Below are 26,569 nucleotides of genomic sequence, written 5' to 3'. Positions count from 1 at the left end.
AAGCTGTTATCTGATGAGAGTATTCTGTGGCTGTTATGATGTAATTGACTGTAGTTTCTCTTGAATGAGACCTCACTATTGAATGCACACCAAGTAAGCAGCAATTTCTAAATATAGCTGGTCTGAAGAAAGAAGTGGTAATATTGCCTACTTTTCACAGAAAAAAGTCGCCTTCCAAGTTTTTCCCTAAAACTAATTCAGATTTTCATGTGAATCAAATAATTGACATAACCTGTTTTCCTCTCCTAACACTACATTCAAGCCGAAGAAAATGAAATTTTAAATGTCTAAAGAATCTTATTTTCTTTATCTGGAGAGGACAAAAGCGATTACGGTATCTTGAAGGCTGCATTTCCAGAGGTATCAAAAGAAAAAGCTGTGTTGACTGGGAGATAAAGCCACCCTGGAGATCATTTGATAATGCTTATTATGAGCTAAGTTAGTATACACTGAACAGATTTGTGCTCACTTCACTAGAGTACAGTCAGTATCTGCATCTTTTGTTAGAATTGTTTTAATCACTGATATTTGTAAATCAACCATTTGGAGAATAATTTGCATATTTACTATACTAAGCAATGTTCCTTAACAAGTATCTAGATCTAAAGTAATAGTATCTAGATCTGAAGATACACTTCAGATAGCGAAATAGTACGTGTCAGATTATGGTCCATGAGCAGATCAAGAGAAAAAAGATGCCCACCTTTATGGGTGACTAGAATTTCTGTGGCATGTGCCATCTCTGTATTTTCTGCTGCCTGTGCTCCTTTCTAGTATGGTGTTATCTGATGCTACCTACATTCTGTGCTGATAAAAGACTCAAGCATGGACTATGCCATCCCATCATTATTGTTCTCTAGAGGGAAAGAGTGATGTGACTCTGTTTGATGTTGATGTGGGTGTACCAAGTATTTCAGTTTCAGCTGCATGGAGCATATAGCAATAACTGTAGAAGAATTCCAAGTCTCTAAAAAGTAGCCTTTTCTCCTAATATTTGTCTTATGAATGAAACTGTATGAATTGTCCATGTTCCTAAACTGTAGGAAAAGTCACCACCTGTTTTTATTCTCCATTATTTTTCTTGAGATAATAATCCCATTAAATAACAATAGTTTTTTTCACTTTTGTAGGCTTTATGCAGAATTACTCGTTACTCACCCAATACTTTCCAGAGTGTCATTGAAAAAGTGGGATTAACAGCCGTACTGAATTCCTTGGCAAATGGGATATGCAAAATTCAGCAGTACATACTCACCATGTTTTCAGCAATGTTGTCATGTGGGTTTCATCTGCAGAGGCTGATTCAAGAAAAGGTTTGAGTTCAGATTAATATTCACTGGCATGGAATTTTACTAATGGAAAGTTAAAGTTGGCTCTGGTAGTGTTTTTGTGTTTTCAAAGTGCTTAACTCAGTGACACTTCTGTATCTGAATAGCAGGAAATGAGTGATGTGTTTACTTTGTTTTTGTTTGCTTAAAATCTAAATAACGAGGTGTATAGTTTTTCTTCCTCTCTCACAGATCTCCAAGAGGTATTACTAATGGGTATATAAATTGCTCCTGCAGCTAGAATTCAAGCGATTCAGAAAACTCTAGCCATAACTGTTAATGACCCTAAGGAAAAACAATAAGGAATGCATGAGGACAACTATTTGACACAGCTCTCTTAGGCATTTAAAAGAGAAAATAATGAGTGTCCTGATTGAATCTAAAGCTGTACTTTATGCTTTCCTTAAAGGACCTTAGGCCAATTTGTAAGTGAAATGTCTTGCAGGAATTACGATTTTAATAACTTTGAGTTTTCTTTTTAGTGTCACTGAATAAAACTACTGGTTCTGATTTATGTCTAATATAATTTTTGGAAGAGATGATTAAAAACTTTATATTTTGATCACCAAATTATTCTATGTTTAGAGAAATAGAGTTTACTTTCTTGGCAGTAAGTCTACACAATTCATAAACAAAAGTAATCCCCTCTGCTCGGAAAGGATAAAGATCACAAAGAAAATAGGAATTCTAGCTTTTGTTTTCATGAGATACTCCATTGTAATGTATGCCGTAACCTGGAAGTCATCTTGATTGTAGCAATCTACTAGGCTTTAGTTGGGAGAGATTAATTTGGTTTCTATACACATTGTTTTAACAACAAAGTTTAAATTAAAAAATAATCTACTATTTTCCACCCATCTCTTCTTGCAGTCTGAAATCATACATTCTCTTCTTAAAAGTCATTTCTATGCCTTGTCGAAATTGCCAATGCACATTTGTAAATGCGTTGGCTGGCCGTAAGCTTTCCACAAATTCCACTACAACAGCACTAACAGGTGGCAAACTGTCCCATAATGTTATGGTTTCTAACAGTGTGCATCTAACACTGTGCATTACTGTGATTTGGTGGTATAGTCAGAGAAGTATGTTCAAAAAATACTAATACTAACTAATTCAGCGAAATAATGCGATGTGTAACAAGCATATGGCTACAGCATGATGTTTTCTGTGAAGAATTTCTTGTTTATATAGCGCTTACGTTGCTAAAAGGATTCTCTTTCTGATACTTCAGTTCTTATGAACTGTTTTAATCAATTTTTTCATATTATAAAAATAATCAACTCTGAAATTCTCCAACTAGTTATAGGAACAAAGAAAGTATTTTGCTGACATGCAGTACAGTAATAGCTGAAACTTTGTGGGTTTAAAGTTGCTGGTTAATCATTAATGAATTGTCATAGGTGTTTTGTGAGCAAATGTTGCGATTTTGCAGATTAGAAAATGGAAATATAGAGGAATATAGACATCCTTTTAATAGCATATGTCACAATAATGATAGAAGTGGGAATAGTACTTGAAGCTGTAACTGAAAAAACATTGTGCTTTAAAAACTGGGAAAGAGGGTCTAGTTCTACTGCATGTGCCCACACTTGGTAACTGTATCTGCCTTACCGTTCAGATAAAGCTGTATCTCATAGAATGTCTATTTTGGTCAAATTAGATTGTAAGATTTTTGGAAGCAGAAATTAGATTTCTGTTTTTCTTGAACAGGATCTAAGCATGTAATCCTGCTCCTGAACTGAACTGCCAGGTGCTATCACATTATATGGAGTAATAATATTTTATTGCTGAAAACTGTATTTAATAATCCATGCACTTTTCAATATTCTGTGAGCATGACATACAAGTCCATCTTAATGACAGAAGGGAAAAGAAAAAAGAAGTGGGTAGTGTTGGCCTAGAAATTATTTTGCCTTCTGTAGAATTCTTGTATACTATAGCTTAAGAGGCAGAAGGACCTCAGTGTTGTACAGAAGGTAGTGACACAGTTGTGACTATCTTTTTAATATAGCTGTAAACCAACATATTAAAAGACACTTAAAGTTATAAATTCAAAATCGAGATCATTTAGCTTTGTGTATGTTATCTGGAAACTCCCTTAGCATATAAGACTTAAGGCTGCCCTTGTTTTCTACTCCCTTCAAGAATAGCAATAAAACCAGTTACAAAATAAAAGCCAGAAGACAAAGGAGAAATGCAGTTCTGTGGTCATCTATGCTAGTATAAATCTTCTGAGAACTACAATAACTAAAGGTACTGGGTTTTGTCCCTCTCTGATGCAGAGCCTTTCTGTTCCAGCTTTTTGTCTTAGAAACAAAAAAACCCTGAAATGATGTTTTTAAAATGAAGTGTGGAAAAAGAACTCTAAATCTTTGACACACTATGGCAGTGGATAAAAAAAAGTGCTAATTACTTTCAACTTGGTGTCAAAATTCACCTTTGAATGAGTGAAAACAAGTCGTGTAACTTTCTGAATGGAGTGAGTTTCTTCCAGAGGTCCGATAATGGGGTTGGGCTTTTTTTAATTTGTTTGTTTGTCTCAAGTACTAATAAATAAAATTATTCATATAGTTAAAGCAATACATTGTCACAACTGTGTTGTTTCCTTGCTTCCCTGCACCATGGGCCGTAGTCTCTTTTTATCTCAGTCATATCCAACTATGGCACTGCAAAAAAATGTTATCAATGTTTCCCTCATTTTTCAGTTGCTTTTTGCAATTCTTTGTCTTTTACCTGAATGTGGATGAGTAGCTACCTCTGATATTGAATGGTTTTGTCAATGTCAGTATGAACTAATAAAAAGATATAAATGTCTTTAACAAAATCTTTGTAGCTCAACTTATAATATCATGGAGGCATTTGCAATTCATGGAAAGGGAATCTGGAAATACACAACAATACAACAAATGATTGCTATCACAGCTTCAGTCATTGTACAGCGAAACAGTGGTTTAACTCTTTTCCCCTTGTGTAGCCAAGTCAAAAACATCATTGCTTTTTGTGATTTGTTTTGGACTTGCTTTGCAGTATTACTAAGAGTACCCAATATAAAATCAAGATCTTGTTGCAGTTGACAGTGCATTCACTTGCCATGAAAAGAGTGTCCTTACCCTGCAGGGTCACCATGGATACATCAAACAGTTGCAGGGGAGGGAAGAACAATATAACGGTGAAACTATTAATAATTAACGTATTAGATGGTATTTCAGCAATTTTTGGCTTTTCTGATATATTGAATTCTGCAGATCAGCAAAGATGTGCTTCAGATTTTGTTTGGATAAACCGTTGCTGTTTTGCAGTCCTCAGAGTAGCAAGAAAAGCAAATTCCCAAATGTCACATGAATTTCTTAAGACAGATTATTAGAACATTCACAGACAAATCTGATGTAGCTGATTTTAATTGACAATGTTGGCTTAACCCATGGTAACCCCCACACGTAACACTGAAATATTCTTGTTTTCCAGAGCATGAGGGCTAAAAATAGTCAGATGCGCTTTGGCTTGTAGTTGCCCGTGTCTTTGTCATGGTGTCCCTGTGCTTGGTCTATCAAGTCTGTTTATGTTAGCAGGCAGCATTGCATTATACATACTCTGTCACTAAGTCTGAGGCTTTACGAGGTTTCTTAACGTAAAAACTTTTTTTGGTTGTTTTGAGTAATATCATAAAAAAAAGCCCCAAACCCTCACGAAACCCCACTTTGATAAAATTTCAACCTTTGATTTTAGTCGAATGTAATTTAAGAACTTCACTGCTGCAGGTTCATACCGGAGGAGCTACAAGTCATGCTCCACGAGCTGTTGAAAGTGTTTAAAGCAGTTAATTTTACATAATTTAGGCTTATTAACCACAAGATTAAGGAGCTCTTCTGTTTCTGAAGTAAATTACAGACATACAACCAAACAGTTCGAGAATGTTTAAAACCAGTTTATTTTTCTGGGCTTTCTGTAGTTCCTGTCTATGCTGACTGCTTTTGAAGACAGTGTTAAAATGATATCAAAGTAAAATCTGATAGTTTCTTGGCCAGCTCTTACACTCTTGTTCTTTTTCCAGTCTCTGTAAAGAGGCATAGTTAATTGTGGCAAAGACTGTCTCTAATAAATTACATTCAGTGTTGATTTTCAGTTTTATGACAGTGCAGCTGCCTTTCAGTTATTCTGTCAGCAAAAGAGGGTATTTGAGTAATACTTGATATGTTAAATGTGTGTCAACACAACAGGATTTTAAACTTTTTACACAACAAGCAGGCACACACTATGCACCTCTTTATTCTCTAGCATCACTCCCTTGAGAATCCAGCCCAAATGTTTGAAGGTAGTTTCTGCTGATGAGGCCATTTGTGCTCAGTCTAATTCTTGGATAGAGCCAATTGACTCAGTTTGTAAATTCTAGCTCAGTTATTTAATTCTGACTTTTTTTTTTGAGAGAGAGAAATATCTGAAGTAGGGTTTGTGTTTTCAGAACAAGGCGTACTGATCAATAGCTGATCCAAAAATATCATTGCTGCTGCCAGCAAGGTCATCTTTGGTCTTCGTTGGAGAAAAGTACAGACGACACACAGAAGTAGGGGATATTTTTATTTCTCAGAGCTAGAGGGTACTCCATGTGGGGTTTTTTGTATTTTTCTTTTTTGTCCTTTGGTTCTTCAGGATTTACAACATATCATTGGACAGAGCATAAATGACCCTCACCTTACGCTTTTTACAACACATAATACATAATTCTGGTAATCACAATATGAGAGCTCTTTTTTTCTTCCACTGATTCTCAGCTTTATTCCCTTGGAAGATGAGGCAGTACTCGTGAATCTCACATCTTTTCATGTCAGGCCACATTCCAGAAACTAGAGAAGAAAATCCTTTCAACATATAAGGCAAAACAAAGAGAGAGAGAGAGAGAGAGAAAAGGCTGTGTTTTCAGAATTCAGTCAGCTAACCATTGTTAAAATTTTGAAGGAAAATGTTTTGTGGTTATTCTTTATTTTTCACTATCATTGTTAAATTTTTTCAATTATTCTTTCGTTGGGACTTACAGTAAGGAAGGAGTTAGCAAGGATCTTATAAATTGATTTTGTCATAGGAATGGAGAATGGTCAGTAGATTAGGAAAGTCATGACTCCCTACTGCTTGCAGTTTATCCTTTTTCTTTCTTTTCAAGTCCTAATTTGGGTTGTTCCTTGAAAAGATGTTCTTCATGAACCCAAAATAAAATTAGTTCAGATAAGTACAGAGAAGGTATAAAAAGTTTTGCCATCTATTTGGAGCATCTGTTGCATAATTTAGGGTCTGATTCAGACATGATTGTATTCAACGAGGTGGTGTTTTTAAACTTCCTGTATATATGGGAATTAATAGGTAAACATTTAATCATATTTGTGCTGCAATATTTATGTATTTTGAAAGTCCTTCAGTCTTCTTTTAAAATAATGTAATAAAATATCCTACATTTATCCTTAAGGCAAGACAATATAAAATACAAGTTCCATCATATTTTGTAGTTAATTTTATAGCATTTTGAACATAATACATTAGATACTGTGTACTTGTTGCAGCTCTTGAGAAGATGTTCAAAGCAGCTTTGCACTGGGCCAGTCTGTCTGGGACAGAATTTATTTAGTAGTGTTTCATAGATTTTTTTTTTTTTCCCTATGGGTGAAGTGAAAGGTACCTTACTAATACAGAATGCACATGAAAATGAGCAAATTTTAAATGCATACAATCTTAAAATACAGTGCAGGTAACCTTTTTCTATAAAATAAATTAATATATTTGTGTTTATTTCCACCAAGGATTTTGTGACTACAATTACTCGTTTACTTGAAAGTCCTTCAAATTTTATTCGAGCAAAAGCCTTTCTGCTCCTGCTACAAGTTTTCATTAATAACAGAGAGATGTTGCTACTCAGTTGTCAAGCAAGGTAAGGTGCTAATGGAAAATAATTAGAGACATAATGTTTGTTTTCAAAGTCATACCTGAAATACTTAAAAATGTGTGGTATTTTTGAGACAATGTTTTAGGATTGAACTATTTTCTGCTTAATATGAATCCTTTTATTCATGAGAATATCAAGAAAAGAGTGTTCTCTTTTGCCTGGCGTTGTCAAGTGATGATTTGTGTAAAAGTTCACTGATGGCCATATCAAGCAATACAGACACTTAAAGAAATTTTTTTAACATTGAACCCAGCTTCATAGACAGTGGATTATTCCTCATGATATTTAACTTATTTATAGTAGCAGCTACATATTTTTTCATGTGTCGTTGAGCGCAAGACAAACGTGTGCATTATATGAACTAAATTAATGTATTTCCATAGGCCTAATTTTGCCCATTAGACAGAACGCTGAGATTCTTCAGGGAATAAAAGGAAGTGATAAACTGTTCTACATATGACTGAGGAATTTGTCAAAGGAAAATAGAGATACTGATGCTTTCCTGCCTACATATGGATCTGTACAATTTTCTCGAGACAATGTTTAGTTGAACAGTACTATCAGAGAAAAAATAACTGTGCATATTTTTAGAAAATCTTTATGTGAAAGGCAATTTTGTGATAGGAAGGACAACACAAAAAGAGAGAACTCATGAGTTTACATAAACTTTGGTTTTTTCCTCTCTCAGAATAAATGAACATACTTTGTATGCTTCTCAAATGTAATTAATGAATTGAACGTGCTTTTAAAAAATGAACCCCCTTTTCCCCCCACCCTTCAGAATAAAACCACTCATATTTAAGTCTGTTCAGCCTATTTTAAGTAAAACTTAAACAGATGTAAATAAATTTCCGTGTAGAATCAGATGATTGTTAAATCATGGAAGCATTTTCTTAAAGAAAGAAATCCATACAGACTTTTGGCATGTTTTTGTTAAACAGCTTTTGAGTAAAAATTATTTGGTTGCCTGGAAAGCCTAGAGGACTTTATACCATTTTGATGTAAAGCATTCAATTTTTGGTATTAAAAAAACTTTTTTAAAAGAAATTTCTATTTGAAGCATAGTGTCAGATTTTTAAGTAGTTCTCTTCTACCAGGCAAATCAAAATTCCTTGTAATTTAATACAATTTCCAGAGATTGCAAGAAAAATAAGGGATGTCTCCATAGTCTCTGGGAAGTGCAGCTGAATATGGGCTATTGCAGAGGTGAAAAGTAGTCACTGAATGAGTCTTTTGATTTATCTCTGTCTCCGAAGCACAGTTCAGGAAAGATGAGGTGAGCTGTATTGATAGTATTCCGTAACAATCATACATTGTTTAGAAGCCTAATCCTGCAAAATGCATTCTTTGATAGTTCTTATTTCATTGAGTAAATCGACTTTTTGATGGAAATACACACCTCCCAGGATAAAATTTTGTGTTAGTGAGTTTTGTTGTGTATGCTTGCAGAAATTTAAATAAGCTATTTTCATACTTCTATAAAAGAATATTGGTTATAAGAAGGGTATTAAAAAAAAAAAAAGGGTAATACTGAAGTACATTCTTAAAATCCAGAGTGTGGATTTCATACACCAGTAACTGATGGGTCTTTGCACAGGATCTCCAGGGAGCTTGAGTGTGAAACAAAGATGTCAATACTATGCCCTTAAATGGAAGCCTGGCCCTTCTATCTGTTCAAATGAACATTTTAAAATATTGCCTAGAGCATTCTGTTATAGGTGTATTATTAAAGCAATCTCTTGTAAGTTAGCCAGTGGTTAATAAATCAATTACCATAGTTTACTGTGAGAAATGTCATTCTGCATAGCTACACAGCACTCATCAGTTAGAATGTAAGCACTGAGTTTGTCTTTAGAAATCTTGAACACCAGACTTCTAGAGAAGGGATGTAAGGCTCGTTTGGACTTTTATCTCTTCCAATATGGCCATTCTAACTAGTGCTAACATTTTGAGAGGCTGTAGTATGATTTATGTAGTGCGATTTTTCTTGACTGAAAGATTGATCTATTGTTACATTGATTTAAATTATTCTTGCTTTTGGAATTCTTACATGATGAAAATGACTGTCTTTAGACTTTTACTCATATTGTGCATATTGGTCATATATTTCAAAATAAAGTGGATTTTAAGATTAGTCTCTGTCTAAGTCTGCAGAGGGATTCGCTCTTTGTGTTAGCATCATATATACATTTAAACAAGTAGAGCTGCACTTACAGTAGCTTAAGGGTTTCTTTGTTCTTTTTGCTTCACATAGTCATTTGTGTTATTTTTAAAATTGATTTATTTGAAAGGGAAAGTCTAAAATTTCAACAAAATTACAGAAATCTAGTGTATTGTCTTGATTATAACCACAGATACTAGAAATGTCTGGTTCAGTAGTGTTTTTGACATGTAGTGTCATTTTTTTGTTATGAAAGGTAACGTTTTGTGCTTGCTTAAATGTAGACTCGTGATGTATATTGAAAGAGACAGCAGAAAGACCACACCAGGAAAAGAGCAGCAAGGCGGCAGTGAATACCTGTCAAAATGCCTGGATCTTCTCATCTATCACATTGTGTGGGAGCTGCCAGGAATTCTAGGTAAATTCAGTTGGTTAACTGAACAAATCTTACCTTTGTTTACTCCATCGAGAAACAAATATCCCATGACCTATACAAGTGGACACCTGTATTGTCTGTTTACATAAAGTTTGCATGATGTCAGCTTCATGAAGCTTTTTACTTATGTCATGATCAGATATTTTGTACTGGAATGCATTATTTCCTTTATTGTTTTTTATGTGTTGAATGGTAAGCCATATCACATCAGTCTAGAATGAGACCCAAATGTACAAGAAGCTTTATCAATGTTCTAAAGATGTTCTAAAGATACCCCAAACATTGAAAAACCTAAGAGCAAATTTCCTTTGTAAAGCACAAAGCTGGGGGGGGGATGCAACAGTGCATATGCGTGAGTACATTTTAATCACCTACACTGGAAGTTGTATGTTGAATATTTGCTTCAGGCAATTTTTCTGGAATTTTTCAGCTTGGATACTTCGGTTGTTCTAGGTGTCTGAAACCGATTTGCTCATGCATAAGAAAAGATGGAAAGATTTGCTCTGATACATCAGTGCTACCTCAGCCCATCCCTTATATTTAGGAATAAGGACTTGAAGTTTCAGCAAAATAGCTTTTGTGCCATGGATATGCATTTGGACAACTTTGTTAATATCTACTCAAATTTCACTAGTATTTGAGCCTCTGGAATGCTAAAAAGCCACTTGGAACTTTGTGCTGTTCGTATATGTGTTCAAACAGAAATCTGCTTGGGTAGAGCAGGTAAAGTCCTGTCATTGTAGAATCAAAGAGCAGTTTCTGTTTGAAAGGACCTTCAAAGGTCATCTAGTCCAACCCCCCTGCCATGAGCAGGGACATCTTCAACTAGATCAGGTTGCTCAGAGCCCTGTCCAGCCTGGCCTTGAATGTCTCCAGGGACGGGGCATCTACCACCTCTCTGGGAAACCTGTGCCAGTGTTCTACCACCCTCATTGTAAAAATTTTCTTCCTCACATCTAACCCAAATCTCCCCTCCTTTAAGTTAAAACCATTAGCACTTGTCCTGTCATAACAGGCCCTGCTCAAAAGTCTGTCCCCGTCTTTCTTACAGGCCCCTTCTAAGTACTGAAAGGCAGCAATAAGGTCGCCCTGGAGCCTTCTCTTCTCCAGGCTGAACAACCCCAACTCTCTCAGCCTGTCCTCATAGCAGAGCTGTTCCAGCCCACTGAGCAGTTTTGTGGCCTCCTCTGAACCCTCTCCAACAGGTCCATGTCTTTCCTGTGCTGAAGCCTCCAGAGCTGGATGCAGGACTCCGGGTGGGGTCTCACCAGAGCAGAGTAGAGGGGCAGAATCACCTCCCTTGACCTGCTCGCCACGTTCCTTTTGATGCAGCCCAAGATATGATTTGCCTTCTGGGCTGCAAGCACACATTGCCTGCTCATGTCCAATCTTTAACCCACTAGTACCCCAAAGTCTTTCTCCACAGGGCTGCTCTCACTGCTCTACCTTGTCATAATGGGATGAGGTATTGAGGAAGAGGGGACTTGCAGAAAGAACAGTAAAAGGCATGCGTGCAAATAGGACAAAACCCACAAATTGCAGGGCGTGGTTTGGACTCATTGGACAACTAGAGAAGAAACTGGAGTAGAAAAATTAGTTTGAGGGTCTGGGGATTCAGTCAAGAGAAGGCGATGAAACAGGATGCAAATTTTGGCCATTTCTACGAAAATAATAGATAAAATCTTGAAAAACGAAGGAGGACCTGTTGGTGAAATTTGAACATAGGGTTGATATTGAATAAAAGAAATATCACAGAAATTACCCTAGATGAGCAAGAAGAGTGGGATTGTCTTTCCTGGAAAAAGCTGTACTGTATGTTATATGAGGAAAGATGAGGTTTTTATTTGACAAAGTTAATCAGTAATGAGTGAAGGAAGAAAGGAAAAAAGAAAGGGAAGACAGAGAGGAAAGGGAAAAAGGAGGAAGAGAAGTGGGAGGAGGTTGGAAAGAGGAAGCAAAGAGCAGAGGAGGGTAGGAAGAAAAGGGAGGAAAGAGGAGGCAGGGGGGAGAAGGGAAGGAACTGACTGGAGGGAAGGGTGGAGGAGGAGAAGGGATGGAGAAAGAGAAGATGAGGGAAGGAAGGAAGGAAGGACAAGGTATGAGATTGGTGTGGCCAGTCTGAATCATCGTTAAAATTCTTATTAAAACTTCTGGTGGGTGACATCTGCCACAGAATAGAGTAAGAAAGCTAAATAGGAATACTGGGAAGGAAATGCTATGAGTATTCAAGAAAAGAAAGGGAGCAAAACCAACCCTGATGGTGCATGCTTTGTCATTAAATTATAAAACTGTTTTTTTCATGAAATTATTTTCTGGTGAGATGATACCACATTTATTTTTTGTCTTCTCTACATTACCACTAGAATATTGAAAATGAAATGGTAGCACTGCAAAGGTCAGTAGACCTAAATGTCATGCTGCTATTTTTAAAAGAAAGTTTAGTTCTTGTGACAATGCAAATTTTTGCCTTGCTGCAAATACTTGATCTCTTTTTTCTAACTAAATATCAAGTTCGCATATTGGCTGTATTTCAGGATTTGGATGTCTCAGACTGTAAATTTTTGAGGCAGAAATTCACCTCCTCTGGTCCGTATGTTCAACTATATCCAACTGATATAGTAGGCCCTGATATTTCTTCAATAACCTGGAAGTACCATGTGTCAAATATGTAGTTACTATCATTATAATGCATAATACATCAATTGCTCTAACATGTATTCTGCTGGGTGTTTTTTACTACTGATGTACGATTTCAATGCATATTGACAACTGGTGTATCAAGCATAATTTTTACACTTTGCTTTTCTTTCCAAGCCAGATTTGTGTGGTGTTTTTTATTAAGATTGAGCTATGTGTCCATATTTGTCCCCATTTGTCAGAAGGCTTTTTCTTTTTACTGTAGGGTGACAGAGGAATGTGTTCTGCTTGAGGAGGTAAAAGTTATGGGGTTCCAAGAAAAATAACCAGATTTGCAAACTGAAACAGTTAAAAGTAATTTAACTGTTGATTTAGAATTAATCCTAGCTGGCTTTTTAAATACGCATTCATGTAAGCTCTTTACTGATCCCATCTTCTTCCACCAGGTGTAGCTATAAACCTAGAGAGAGAGTAGACTTCAGTAAATTATTTGTTGCTAGCCACGGAGAGGTCTTGTTGAATTACAGTATTGTAAGTAATTCAAACCAAAAACGTGTTGATGAAAAAACAATATTTTGGTTCACGTATTTGGAGAGTTTTGGGTGGTGCTTTCTTTTTCTTGAGCAGTATGTTATAGAACAAGTTGAATTTTTAAGGCCAGGCATTTTTACAACCTGCTTTATTGCCAGGCTCTGTCATTTCTGCTTATGTTGAAAATTGAACTCCATGGGAGCAGAAGAAAAGCATTGGTATTATTCATCATGAATAAGCTCTGTGACTTACTCTGAAAGGAAGGGCCTTTTCTGGCATGAAAATCATATGAAATACCAAATCCTGTCCTTTGTTTAATGTCTATGTCATTTCCCTTTTACAGTTTGTGCAGCTGTCTTGTTAGGGAAAAAATATAGTTAGGTATTATTTCAAGACAGGATTTGGCTTTCAATATTTTCAGGCTATAGGGGCAGAATTTTCCTTCTTTGCATATGAGCTGTGACTTTTTCCTGCTGCTTCTGTTCTTTATCACATGCAGAAGAGGTCTTGCTTTTCTGTGACACTAGTTAATGGAACACAAATTTAGCATGATGTTCCTTGATTCTTATACATCTCTTCTAAGTTTGAAGTATAATTTTCACTATTACAATTTTACTCCCTCATTATTGTGTCTGAGGTTTGTTATGGAGGCAACTAAGTTCTCTCACTGACCTGCTGCTACCTCTTTTATGAGAACATGAGAATTCCTGTTGCTTTAGCTCACTTGTGTCATTGTTAAACTTCTGTATAAGAACGTGTGTGTGCATGACTGGTGGAGGATCTTTTGGAAGATGGGGTGAGGATGTTAGTTTCTTTCTTCCAGTGGTATCATGCTGCAGGAAAAACATTCTGCTTGAGCTATGTCACACAGTAATCATGGGGAATTCAGCTCTTGGTCCCCTGGAGGCCATGAGAATTTTGCTTTTTATTTCACTGGAAATAGAATTGCATCCATAGAATTTCAAGAGTATAATCCCATGCATATGTAGCCACCTAAAGCCAGTATGAGTCCCCATTACCAAGAAGAGTAGTTTCATCTTTGCTTCTATGCCTGCCTTGTATTTCTGTCCTCGCTGTTCTGCCAGAGGTCACATTTGCATGCCTGTCCCTGTAGCCAGAGCAGGAAATTGGCCTGGCTAGGAAAGAGCTAGGAAAGAAAAGTGCTAGATCAGCCTGATTTATCATGCAGTCACATGAACACTACTTTCGGCAGGAGGGAGAAGACAGGATTGAGCAGAGGATACTGGAACAGAGATGTTTTATGTGTCATTGCTGTTGTTTAGTAAACCCATTATGTTAGATCAGTCTGAAATCTTGTCTTCTGTAGGTGACATTCTCACTGCCTTAACTAATGTCTCTGGACGTAAACACCCATCAACAGTTCAGGCCAAACAGCTGAAGATGTGCCTTCCTATGATGTCTGTAGTGCTTCATCTTGTGACATCCCAGGTAGAATTTTTTTTTTTTCCCAAAAATTGTTAAACAATGGACAAACTCTTGCAGTTTTCCAAAATCTAATTTTTGCTGATCATGGTCAGAATGGATAAAATAGAATTTTTATTAATATGTAGTTAATTTGATGAGTATTCTGGCTGTGTAGCAGCATTAAAGATGTAAGCCTTATTTTTGTACATTGTAAGACAACTCTAACAATAGAAGCAAATACATATTTTGTCCTCTTTTTTTACCATGGCTGTGAAAACATTTTACTTTCTTTGGTCATAATACATGCATTTAATGTAATTTTTTCAACTTTTGCTAAATTCAAATAGGTATTTCGTCCCCAGATAGTCACAGAGGAATTTCTTTTCAATTATGGGACCTTACTTGTGAGTATAACCATCTAAGTTAAATGTTGTTTACAAAACATACATATGCATAAAATTTTGGAAATTATTTTAATGTAACAAATTTAAATTAAGTTTATAAATTGGAGAGAGAACTACATTCTGAATATAAAATTCAAGCTTTGATCATATTCAAAACTTTATATATTGTCAGACAGTTGGGAAGAATATAAGGCTGTTGTCAGAGGATGTAGGGAGGCAACTAGGAAAGCTAAGGCCTCCTTAGAGTTAAACCTGGCAAGAGGGGTCAAGGACAACAGGAAGAGCTTCTTCAAATACATGGCAGATAAAACTAACACCAGAGGCAATGTAGGCCCACTGATGAATGGGGGTGGGTGCTCCGGTGACAGAAGATACAGAGAAGGCAGAGTTACTGAATGCCTTCTTTGTCTCTGTCTACTCTGCCGGAGGCTGTCCTGAGGAGCCCCGTACCCCTGAGGCCCCAGAGGAAGGCAGGGCAATGGAGGAGTTTGCCTCCGTTGACGAGGACTGGGTTAGGGACCAGTTAAGCAATCTGGACATCCATAAATCCATGGGTCCAGATGGGATGCACCCGCGGGTGCTGAGGGAGCTGGCTGAAGTCATTGCTGGACCACTCTCCATCATCTTTGCCGAGTCTTGGGAAACGGGAGAGGTGCCTGAGGACTGGAGGAAAGCAAATGTCACTCCGGTCTTCAAAAAGGGCAAGAAGGAGGACCCGGGCAACTATAGACCGGTCAGCCTCACCTCCATCCCTGGCAAAGTGATGGAACACCTTATCCTTGGTGCCATCTTAAGACATATCAAGGATAAGAGGGTCATCAGGGACAGTCAACATGGCTTCACCAAGGGGAAGTCGTGTTTGACCAACCTCATAGCCTTTTATGAAGACGTAACAAGGTGGATTGACGATGGCAGAGCAGTGGATGTGGTCTACCTTGACTTCAGCAAAACATTTGACACCGTCTCCCACAGCATCCTCACGGCAAAACTGAGGAAGTGTGGACTGGATGATCGGGTAGTGAGGTGGACTGCAAACTGGCTGAAGGAGAGAAGCGAGAGAGTCGTTGTCAATGGGGCGGAGTCTGGTTGGAGGCCTGTATCTAGTGGAGTGCCTCAAGGGTCAGTTCTGGGACCAATACTATTCAATATATTCATCAATGACTTGGATGAGGGAATTGAGTGTACTATCAGCAAGTTTGCTGATGACACCAAGCTGGGAGGAGTGGCTGACACGCCAGAAGGCTGTGCTGCCATCCAGCGAGATCTGGACAGGCTAGAGAGTTGGGCGGGGAAAAATTTAATGAAATATAACAAGAGAAAATGTACAGTCTTGCATCTGAGCAGGAACAACCCCAGGTTCCAGTATAGGTTGGGGAATGACCTATTAGAGAGCAGTGTAGGGGAAAGGGACCTGGGGGTCCTGGTGGACAGCAGGATGACCATGAGCCAGCACTGTGCCCTTGTGGCCAAGAAGGCCAATGGCATCCTGGGGTGTATTAGAAGGGGGGTGGTTAGTAGGTCGAAAGAGGTTCTCCTTCCCCTCTACTCTGCCCTGGTGAGACCTCATCTGGAATATTGTGTCCAGTTCTGGGCCCCTCAGTTCAAGAAGGACAGGGAACTGCTGGAGGGAGTCCAGTGCAGGGCCACAAAGATGATGAAGGGAGTGGAGCATCTCCCTTATGAGGAAAGGCTGAGGGAGCTGGGTCTCTTTAGCTTGGAGAAGAGGAGACTGAGGGGTGACCTCATCAATGTTTATAAATATATAAAGGGTGGGTGTCACGAGGATGGAGCCAGGCTCTTCTCGGTGACAACCAACAGTAAGACAAGGGGTAATGGGTTCAAGCTGGAACACAAGAGATTCCACTTAAATTTGAGAAGAAACTTCTTCTCAGTGAGGGTGACAGAACACTGGAACAGGCTGCCCAGGGAGGTTGTGGCGTCTCCTTCTCTGGAGACATTCAAAACCCGCCTGGACGCCTTCCTGTGTAACCTCACCTAGGTGTTCCTGCCCTGGCAGGGGGATTGGACTAGGTGATCTTTCGAGGTCCCTTCCAATCCCTAACATTTTGTGATTCTGTGATTCTGTGAAATTGGAATGCATTTTACACAGTGGTGTTATGATATGGCTAATGTAATTACTTCTGGAAGAGTAACTATCCATTTTACCAGGTAAGAGTCTACTCCAGAATTTTGTGTTTCACAACATTCCCACTGACATCTATAATGGGACATTTGATCATCAGCTTGTATGTTTTCGAAGTACTGTGCTATAATTGAGGCCTCTAAGACTGTAGCAAGTCAATCTTCCTTTTTTTTTTTTTGTTTCTTCTTTTTTTTTTTTTTTTTTTTGTTTCCTCACCCACCCCCAATTTATTCAAAAATCTTACTCTTAACAATAAGAAATTATTAGGAGCAGAAAGATGTGTGCTTGGTATCTGGAAGAAAAAGAATAGTTATTTTCCTGTAACTGTTGTTCATTGAGGATTTTTTTTTTTCCTGCTTTGAAGTTATTTCCATCATCACTGTAATTTTCAGTAGTGTTGTCCAAAGAAATTGAGAGGGAATTGGGATTGTCTCCCTTTCATGTTTTCAGCTGTGAACAGAAACACACAGGACATGCTCTGCCCCAAAGGCACAGCTAATAGTAGACTCCCAGTGGGGCGCACAGGGCACAGACTCTCCTATAGCAGCACACACACCCCATTCCTCTCCATTGCTTAAAAACATCCAGATAGTTGGAGTTTTTTTGGTGTAAATACATCTTCTTCTTGTGTTTCTAATTTAAAATTAAGGAAATAAGCATTAGTAGCCAGAACTAATTTTTGCTCCACCTATATTGATTTTTCCAAGTTGGTCATAAGACTATGATTAGGTGTGAAACTGTCTGAAATGAGCAAACCAAGTAATTTACTCTTTTCTGAAACAAGTTATTTAGATAATGACTAGTAATTTTCTTCAAATGATCAGGAAGATAAAATAACTGTTTTTTTAACAGAAACAGTTGGTTTTTACGACTGCCTCTGAGATACATTTAAATTATGAAATATTTACTTAGTTTCTAACTGTATTTTCCATTAGAGAAGAATCCTTCGGATGTTTCATACATACTGAGGAAAAGACAGCCCATGTGGACACTTCAGCCAATTTAAGATATAATGACAAAACTTTAATTCATAGTGAAATATAAAACAAGCATCATTTTTTTAAGGCTTTACATCATATAAATAAATACGTGTGTGCAAATTGAAGATGAGAAAGATGTTTATCCTTGGTAAATTCTCTGTGTATTAAACACTGCATTAGTAAAAAAGAGCATACTATAAATTCTGAGAATTTTTCCTTCTTAGCTAATGTTAATAACATGTCTTTTGCATCCCCTATGAAATAAACAGCTATGCATAGAAGTGAAAGCAAAAAGTGAAATAAAGATTAAAAGGCAAAAGAATAATGGGTCTAATTGTACAATATTTACTTAACCCAGATTGTTAATATTTTATTTTCTCTGTTCCTCAGTATGGTGACTGATTTCAGTGATTTTTAATAGGAGGTTATGCATTTTTGTATGTTCTCCAGCGTGTAACTGTGTCCATAGTGTGTGTGGTATGCATGGAGATCAAAAACGTGGTACAACTAAATGAAAATTGCATTTTCTGGAAGGTCTTTGGTCTTCTTCATGAGTTATTTTAACATAGCCACATGCAAGGTAGTTCAAAGTCTTCTAAGAAATTACAGTTTTCCGTTAACAATAAAGATATTTAATTGCTGTCTATTTAGCTGGAAATGTTATCATTCCTGACATTAGTCAGAGTAATAGTCCTTACTGTACTCTAAGCAAGTGTCCATCAGCATTACAGTCTTGCAAAATTACGTTGTAACAGCTGGATCATTAATGCTTTCAGTCATTAATATCTTAATTATTATGACAGTGTTTCGTAATGTAGGTACATTAACATTTTGTATTTGCACAGTCCCTTAAAGAATGTCATGTAGTAATTATTCAGTGATTATGTTTCTTAGCTTTTGTTTCTAAAGTGTTTTAACATACATGCCTCTTCTTCTGTAGAATTTTATCAGATCAGTAGATTCAGGAGAAACAAACTTGGATGGAGCAATAGGTAAGGTTAACTTATGTTATTGCTGTAATGTTATAAACAGGCATTATAACTGTTGGCGTTTTACAAAGAAATACAATGATTTTTACTAATAGGGCAAGCTGCATCAGAAGAATTGATTAAGACTACTTTATCAACCTTTGAAGCAATAACGCAGCATCCTGTCTTGTTGACAATCTATCGCTTGACCGTAAGTCTGGCAACAAATTAAATAATTGTAGGCTAACTGGCCTAATTCCATTGATAACAGAATGTTCTCAAGTTTTATAAACTGTTTAAATGATGGCTTAAAATGTACTGTGGTTCTATTTGACAGGAAATATCCTTATTGTTTATTGAGATATTTAATTTTCGAAGAAGCAGCAACGCATTTAGACTCTGTTTACTGTATTTAGTTGAAAAGTTACAGGGAGAAAGAGAAGGGCTTAAAGTTTAGAAATAGTAGTTCTTAAAATGATTTTCATGTGAATGTAACACTTGATTCTGCAAGTCTTTCTTCAGCCTCTGAGCAACTGTGTTGCTGTATATTAGTTAAAATTTCACCACTTCATTTGTCATTATGCTTTTAACGTAGCTTGGAAAGACCACCTCTGAGGGCTGACAATCCCATTCCATCAATAGTCTTTCTGATGAGATCATCATCAAGAGTACTAGTTTATAGGAGTTATGGTGGGGTTTTTGTTTAAGAGGTTGCTGATGAAAAATTGCATTACAATTACCACACCCACATACTGTAAGCTTGTTACATCACTAAAGATTTATTTTCTTTGAAGTCTTTCGCTAAACGATTTACTTGGAGCTAAGCTAGCTGAAACCAGAAAGGTTACGTTGTGAAAAAGTGGTCAGTAAATCACTAGGCTGGAATGTTTGAATCAGTGATTGACAAATCATTGTAACCTGTACCAGTGCATTATTGTGCCTGAATTCCTACCAAAAGTATAACCCATCATACATACTGGGGTGACCATTTAATTCAAACCGAAATTTATATGTTTGTATTGGAATTAGCACTTAAATCAAGAAAGGCGTTGGCAAATTGATAAATTCGTAAGAATGAGTGATCTTGGTGATTGTGCTACATAAGAATGGGTGGTCTTAGAAATTGTTTTTAGAAGTTAGATCTTATTTGGTGTGTGTGATAGTTGAGTATTTAGATGATAAAGCCTTAGTATGTGAAAATATTAAAATTAATAAAAAATATAAATAGGAATTTAAATAATTTAATGTTTATTTTCACTAATGCTCACAAAAGAGTGCTATTCAAGAAAATGGTCCTTATCCACAAAAATCTAACCAATTAATAGTCAGAAGGGAAATAGAGAACTAAACAGTTCAATTCACTTTAATATAGCAAATGATATTCTAGAAAAGAAATACGAATGTAGGCGAATAGCCATTGGTATTTCCTTACATGCCTGTCAGCCTGTAGGTCATTGTATTATGATTGTATCATTCTAGAATCACCTCAGTTTAAAAAAAAAATTGTTTTACTTTTGTGTGTTATCAGTGTGTCTTATATTGACAGAAATATGTTCCATTTTTTAGGGAGGTCCACCGACATTTACTGAAATCGCAACACCTTGCGTCAGCACATTAAACAGCTGGGGGAATTTTAATTTAAACTTTAATGGTCTTGGGTTTTTCCCCTGAAAAAATAGCACCAAGGAGACAGCTCCCCTTCACAACCCTTTTTCCCTTGCTCTGATCCCCAAATTCAGCAGAACATTATATTGAAGCCAGGGAATGACTATCCCACTCTCTTTTAAGTAACCCCTGGCTACCAGTAGTTGAGTTTTATTTAAGTGTCTAAAATTCTGGGGAACAGTTTACATCTTCATATATGTTGAAAGTTTTAGGTGTTTATTTAAAATCCATCTGAAAGTGCGTTGTTTTTTTTTTTTTAAATAAAATCTATTACTTCACTTGCTCATTTTCGTAAGTAACAGTTCTTCCTAATTATAAAAGAGACCTCCTGACACTCGGCAAATAGCCATTCACACACAAAATAAAGTGGAGAAATTGCCTTGTATTTGGTATGTTAATTTCAAGAAATTGTCCACTCTAATTAATAATTTCTAACCACATCTGCCACTAGTGGTACAAACAGTAATTAGTTTAATACTATTTACGAAGTCTAGTGTGCTAATTATACTTGAATGTACAGCATACATTACTTTAGCGGAAAGTGGTACTTCATCTTCTATGATGCATACAGAATATTTTTAGAATTGCTGTTACTCAAGGGATATCTTCTAATTGCTGCTCGCTGAGCATGACTAGAATCTATGAATATAAATGTCAGCACCCAGCAGAACTTGGTGCTTTTTTAAAAAGTTGAAGCAAGACATGTTCAACCTTCTGGATCAATATTTAAGTATAACACTGGTTAATAGGAAATTCTCGTACTGGGGAGAAATGTGTATCGTAGGCTAGTCTCTGAAGCCTGGGTTGCTCATTTAGACAAAGTTGGTTACAAACAGCATTTTATAGAGGGGGCGTGGGGAATGCCAAAACCTTCTTGAGAGGATGCATTTTTTCCATTACAACTGTGACATTGCTTTGAAGTTTCTAATCAGAAATTAAATGCATTTCTAATAAGGTTTAATGAATTTAATAAAAAGTGAGTCTGTATTAATCAAGCAGAACCACTAAGATTTTCAGTTCTGTTCTGTTTTTATTTTAACTGCAATGGAAATTGTGTAAGTTAATAGGAATTTAAGAGCAACATTTCAGGTTCTTTTCCACTTTGAGAAGTAAATAATTGCTTATGCTGGGTTTTGGTTCATGTTTGATTTGCCTTTATATTTGTACCTTGAACAAAGAAAATTGAATGAATTGATTTTTTTATTATCGAATTTCTGATTACCATCAACCTGAAGTTGGTTATTGAGGAGATTCATTTCCATGAGCACTGATTGTATTACATATTGCTAAGTATGATAAAGTTAAAGGAAATGAATTGAAAGTGCTCAAACGAAACCAGTAGTGAGCAGTAATTTAATTTTGCATGCAACTGTGTGCTTTTTCCAAGACACAAAGTAAAGGCTAACAGTAAGTGTTACTCAGCAAGTTTTGACAAAACTGTAGATTTTCAAGTATGCAAATATGATGATGAAGGCCATCAAGATGAGTCTCTATAGGCTGGAGTGGAATATAAACCCCAGTGTCTTAAACTGACACATGTCCAACTGCCTGTTTCCTCCACGTACCTAAAATGGAAAAATATTTGTTAAATTACTATAATAAGTGTTATAACAGTATTTATTTTCAAATTGGGTAAAGGTTTAGATATAATTAGCTGGAATAATTATGTGCTGACTGTATCATTTGCATTTTTCTTTTCTCTGTTAGGTATATTTATTTGCCTGAAGAAAAGGACATATGCTAATTCAGAGCACTTTGAGCAGTGCTGAGGTTCATGATGGCAGGCAGTTCCCAAAAATGATCTGTATACTGCACAGATGATCTTTTACCCAAAACATGAAAGTTCTTTTGTGGTTGATACAAAAGTTTTAGGCAGCGATTCTCCTCCTGAAGATTTTAAAACACATTTTTAAAAATCAGACTGAAATAAAAGCACCCTGAACATGAGTTTCTTGATGGGAAGTCAAGGAAAAAGCAGTATGACATGGAAATCTACTGTTTGACAGTATGAGAGTTATTATTTTCACCAAAGATGACAACAGAAGGGCTAGAAACTTCTGCAAGTGCATTTTTCTACTCATCTTAGTCTTTTCTTGATTCAGCATCAGTGATGTTCTTCATCCACAGGCTGTTCTGATCTAACCACTGACACCTTAATTTTGTCAGTGTAAGATGTGACTATATGTATAAAACCTATTGTACAACATTTCTTCAATCACTTTCCCTTTTCAGGTAAATTGAAATTCTACACCCCATGTAGCTTTCTGATCATTAAGCTAATCCCCATGACATGAGACATCTTTGTGAAACCAATTCTATACTAATAGACATATTGAGTCAGTCAGTGAGTGCTGTCTCTTCCCAGAAGCAAGGAAGAAAAAAAAACCTCAATGAAGATTCTGAAGTTCTGAAGACTTTTCAAAAAAAAATTACAGAAATGTCATCCTTCTCCCCAATTCATTCTAACATGCATTAGATTATTTTCTCTATTACTTTCTGAGAGATTACTGGCAATATTAAAACACTGAGGAGCATGCTGTGCCTCCAGCAAATGCTTTAAGAAATTTGAAGGCAGCAGGGTCTTAATTTGATGGTCACTTTCAGCAATAACTTTGAATGTGGAATTTTAATGAGAATGAATGTCAAGGTGATGTTGGAGGTTGTGGATCTTACGTGTGACTGTAAAAAAGGGGTTTGGGAGCTGATGGTTTTTGCTTTGGAACATTCTACTTTGAAAAGTTGATATGGAGAAGATATTTGTCAGTAGTTGTAGAGTTAAACACACGCACACTGAAAGGAACCAGATACCTTTAGAAAAATCTCTGGAAGTAAAGTAATGGGCTTAGTCACTTGCAAGTTTAGACATAATGGCTGCATGGAATGGATAGAGTAGTTTCTTTATGTAAGTTTAATTCCTGGGTCTGATTTTTCACTTGAGAACAGCATGGTTCACAAATGCTACTGGACCAGGCTTTAAGCCTCTTACTTTTTCTGTCCACCCAGTTTAATACCAAATGTCAAGACTTTGGCCTTAAGCACTGATTTGAAGAGCTCTGAAGCTCCGTTTTAATCAAGGTAGAGATTTTTTAGGTTGGTCATGTTAACCATATTGAGGCAAGTTCTGTGGCCTTGAGAAGGGGGTTAAGCTATCCATCTAAACATAGCTAAAGTTGTCGGGGATAACAGATAAGTTTGTTTGTATGCTAGTTCATTAATACCTGATGGTTGCACGTATATGTTGAATAGCTGAATTCATCCTTGCTGACTAGCACAAGTGAATGGAAGTTTAGTTCTCTGTCATCATTCTTAGGGGGTACCTCCTGCTAAATAGCGATTTTAGTGTATTGGATCCTTCCACTGTGAACCCTTGCAGTGTTATAACTCCTTTTTTAGTGGGTACTTGTGGAGCTTGGATTTTGCTTGGTGAGGATAAGTAAAGCTGAGGCTTTTTAACAAAGCAGGAACATATATTTAGAGTGCAGGTCTTGTGTCCGACATCTCCTGACCAGTGGAAACAAGCAGACGAAGACTGAAATTACAGTTTTCTCTTTCAAGCCTCATAGTAGTTGGTGAATACCTAACTACTGTGATACTGTGGCTTGTCTCTCTTTCTCTTTTGAGGGTTGAAGTAACATACAGACTTGCAGAAGAATTTCTATAAAAATTGTGCCTTGTTTTCAAAAGATGTCTCTTTTGTAAGTAATTAAATACTGTAGAAAAGCGAGTAGAGCTTTTGCTGGGTGCTCATACCTCACTGGTAGAGTTTTCCTTGCAGAAATCCATGAATGTTATAGAGACAGATATTCTGGTTTTGCATACTGTGCTTGGATTTCCAAAAAGTTTTTGACAAAGTCATGCACTGAAGACTCTTCAAATCCATCAGTTGCCCCTTCCTCTTACCCTCTGACAGATTAACTTCTTCTAACTAGTTAAAATTTACTAAGTAGAAGAGAGAGATCAGATTTTAAAAATTTAGGTATATTAAGAATGGTGCCTTACACAGATCTGTCTTGCAATGTGTACTAGTTATAACTAATCCAGAAAAGAGAATGAATGAGGTGACAGAACTGAATGATGACACTAAATTATTCACACTAGCGAAAATTAAAACTGGCAGAAGAGTTGCAGCAGATTTCAAGATATTGAGTTAAAGGACAGGAAAATGACATGCAGTTCAATATTAATAAATGTCAAGCGACACACATGAGGAACATCATTCCAACTATGCATATGCAGTGTCATGCTCTAAACTACTTGTAACTGTTCTGGAGATCTTTTAGCATAGTTTTTCTATGAAAACGATAGCTTTATGCTCAGCAGGAATCAGAAAGACAACTATATTATTAGAAATGACTGGTAAAAGATCAGACAAAAAAGCAGAAAACATCACTATGCCATGGTGAGTCCACACTGCCCTCAGGCCTTGAATACTGAATGCAGTTGTGGTCATTCACACTCCAACGGAATGAAGCTTAAGAAGAAAAAGTACAGCTCAATGATGCAGGAGGGACTAAGTAGATAAGAACTTCAGCTTGGAAACAAAATAATTGAGAATATAAAATTATGAATGGCATGGGAAAGATGAATTGGAAATAATTATTCACGGTTTTAATAAAATAAGAGTAAACGAGTATCAAGCTAGCTGCTTTAAAATAAACAAGGAAGTGCCTTTACATAAGGCATAACTGAAGTGTGGAATTCAGTGCTGTAGATATTGCACATGCTAAAAGTATAAATACATTTAGGATAGGGTTGGACTACTATGTGGGAGAAGAGGCTAGTAAGCATCATTAAATACAAAAATGCAGATACAACGCCAGCTCAGGAAGTTTCTTAACTCAAGATTACCTTACTAGAAACTAGAGTTGTGCTTTATGCTTGGTCTATTTCTCCTACTCCTTTTCTGCTCCTTTCCAGTTATCAGAAATGGGATTACCAGGTCTGAGCTACATTTTTCTTTGGTTCTATACATATGTATTATAGCTGGGAGATGTGAATGTACTGTATATGGAAGTTTCTAGTATTTCATTGCTGTTTTGCGTACTGATAACAGCACAGTTGTGGCAGCATAGCCTTTGAATGCCATCATTACAGAATTATGCAATGGTGGCTTTGTGCAGATAGGGATTTATCAAGAAATGGATATTGGGCTATTTAGAAGGTGGTAGAAACTCAGATAAAGTTATGATCATAATATAGTCTGTTTAGGCTTAAAGAAGAATATTTTCCACCTTTTTTATGTAACCAGTCTTAGTGATAAAGAATGAAACAAGAAAAGTATCTGACTACCTTCATGCATATACGGAGATTTGATTCCATGTAGATGTCAGCAGTCATTTAAAAGTAGAAAAAATGAATCCTTGTTTGAGTATTCTTCTATTTCTTTCAAGCCCTCTAGAAAATGCCAAAATACTAATAACATGCTTCTATACACATAACTTACAGAAACTTGTGGAGTTCCCTGGTGAATTTATTAAAAATACTTTATGTACAATTACACATCAGTGTATTTCTCCTCACTAATTACTTGCTTAGTTCATATCTTGTTTACAAATTCATGTACACATTTTTAAGAAACAGTGACCCAAATGGCATGGAGAGAAGATGAGGGTTGCAGAGTTAGGAAGTATCTGATTTAATGTTCATGTACAGTTTAATACTTGCTTCTCCCTTTAGCATGTGCATTCTGATACGCTCTTGCATCACAAAACAATTTTCCATAGGATTAGTGCTTCATTTAGTTGGTCTCCCCACCACACCAAACTGACATGAGTCAAACACCTGCTATGGAGAATTCAATTCTAAACAGTTTGCCAAATCTGAGGTTTGTGTTAGAAAAAGGTCAGAAAAAGCAGTTGCGATTATTTAAGACCTAAAGAATCTTCTTTACAATGACAGTTTAAAATATATTTATCTTAGAAAGACTTATGACTGGCTTCACTACATTCGCTAAAGTGGAAAG

The 26,569-nt window shown here is 36.6% G+C and overlaps 1 protein-coding gene across 4 annotated transcripts in view; it reads left to right on the top strand.

Annotated features, from left to right (window-relative positions):
- ULK4 (unc-51 like kinase 4) overlaps positions 1-26,569 on the top strand; it is a 240,662-nt gene that overhangs the window by 66,512 nt on the left and 147,581 nt on the right. For all 4 annotated transcript variants that reach the window (XM_065628834.1, XM_065628835.1, XM_065628833.1 and 1 more), the window contains exons 20-26: positions 1,131-1,313; positions 7,115-7,242; positions 9,703-9,836; positions 14,350-14,471; positions 14,795-14,851; positions 18,915-18,966; positions 19,059-19,153. In XM_065628834.1, the coding sequence (XP_065484906.1) occupies positions 1,131-1,313; positions 7,115-7,242; positions 9,703-9,836; positions 14,350-14,471; positions 14,795-14,851; positions 18,915-18,966; positions 19,059-19,153 (771 nt within the window). The remainder of the gene's footprint in view (positions 1-1,130; positions 1,314-7,114; positions 7,243-9,702; positions 9,837-14,349; positions 14,472-14,794; positions 14,852-18,914; positions 18,967-19,058; positions 19,154-26,569) is intronic.

Source organism: Caloenas nicobarica, chromosome 2, assembly GCF_036013445.1.
Source record: "Caloenas nicobarica isolate bCalNic1 chromosome 2, bCalNic1.hap1, whole genome shotgun sequence".
In the NCBI taxonomy this organism is placed as follows: Eukaryota; Metazoa; Chordata; class Aves; order Columbiformes; family Columbidae; genus Caloenas; species Caloenas nicobarica.
This window is presented reverse-complemented; position numbering and strand designations above follow the sequence as displayed.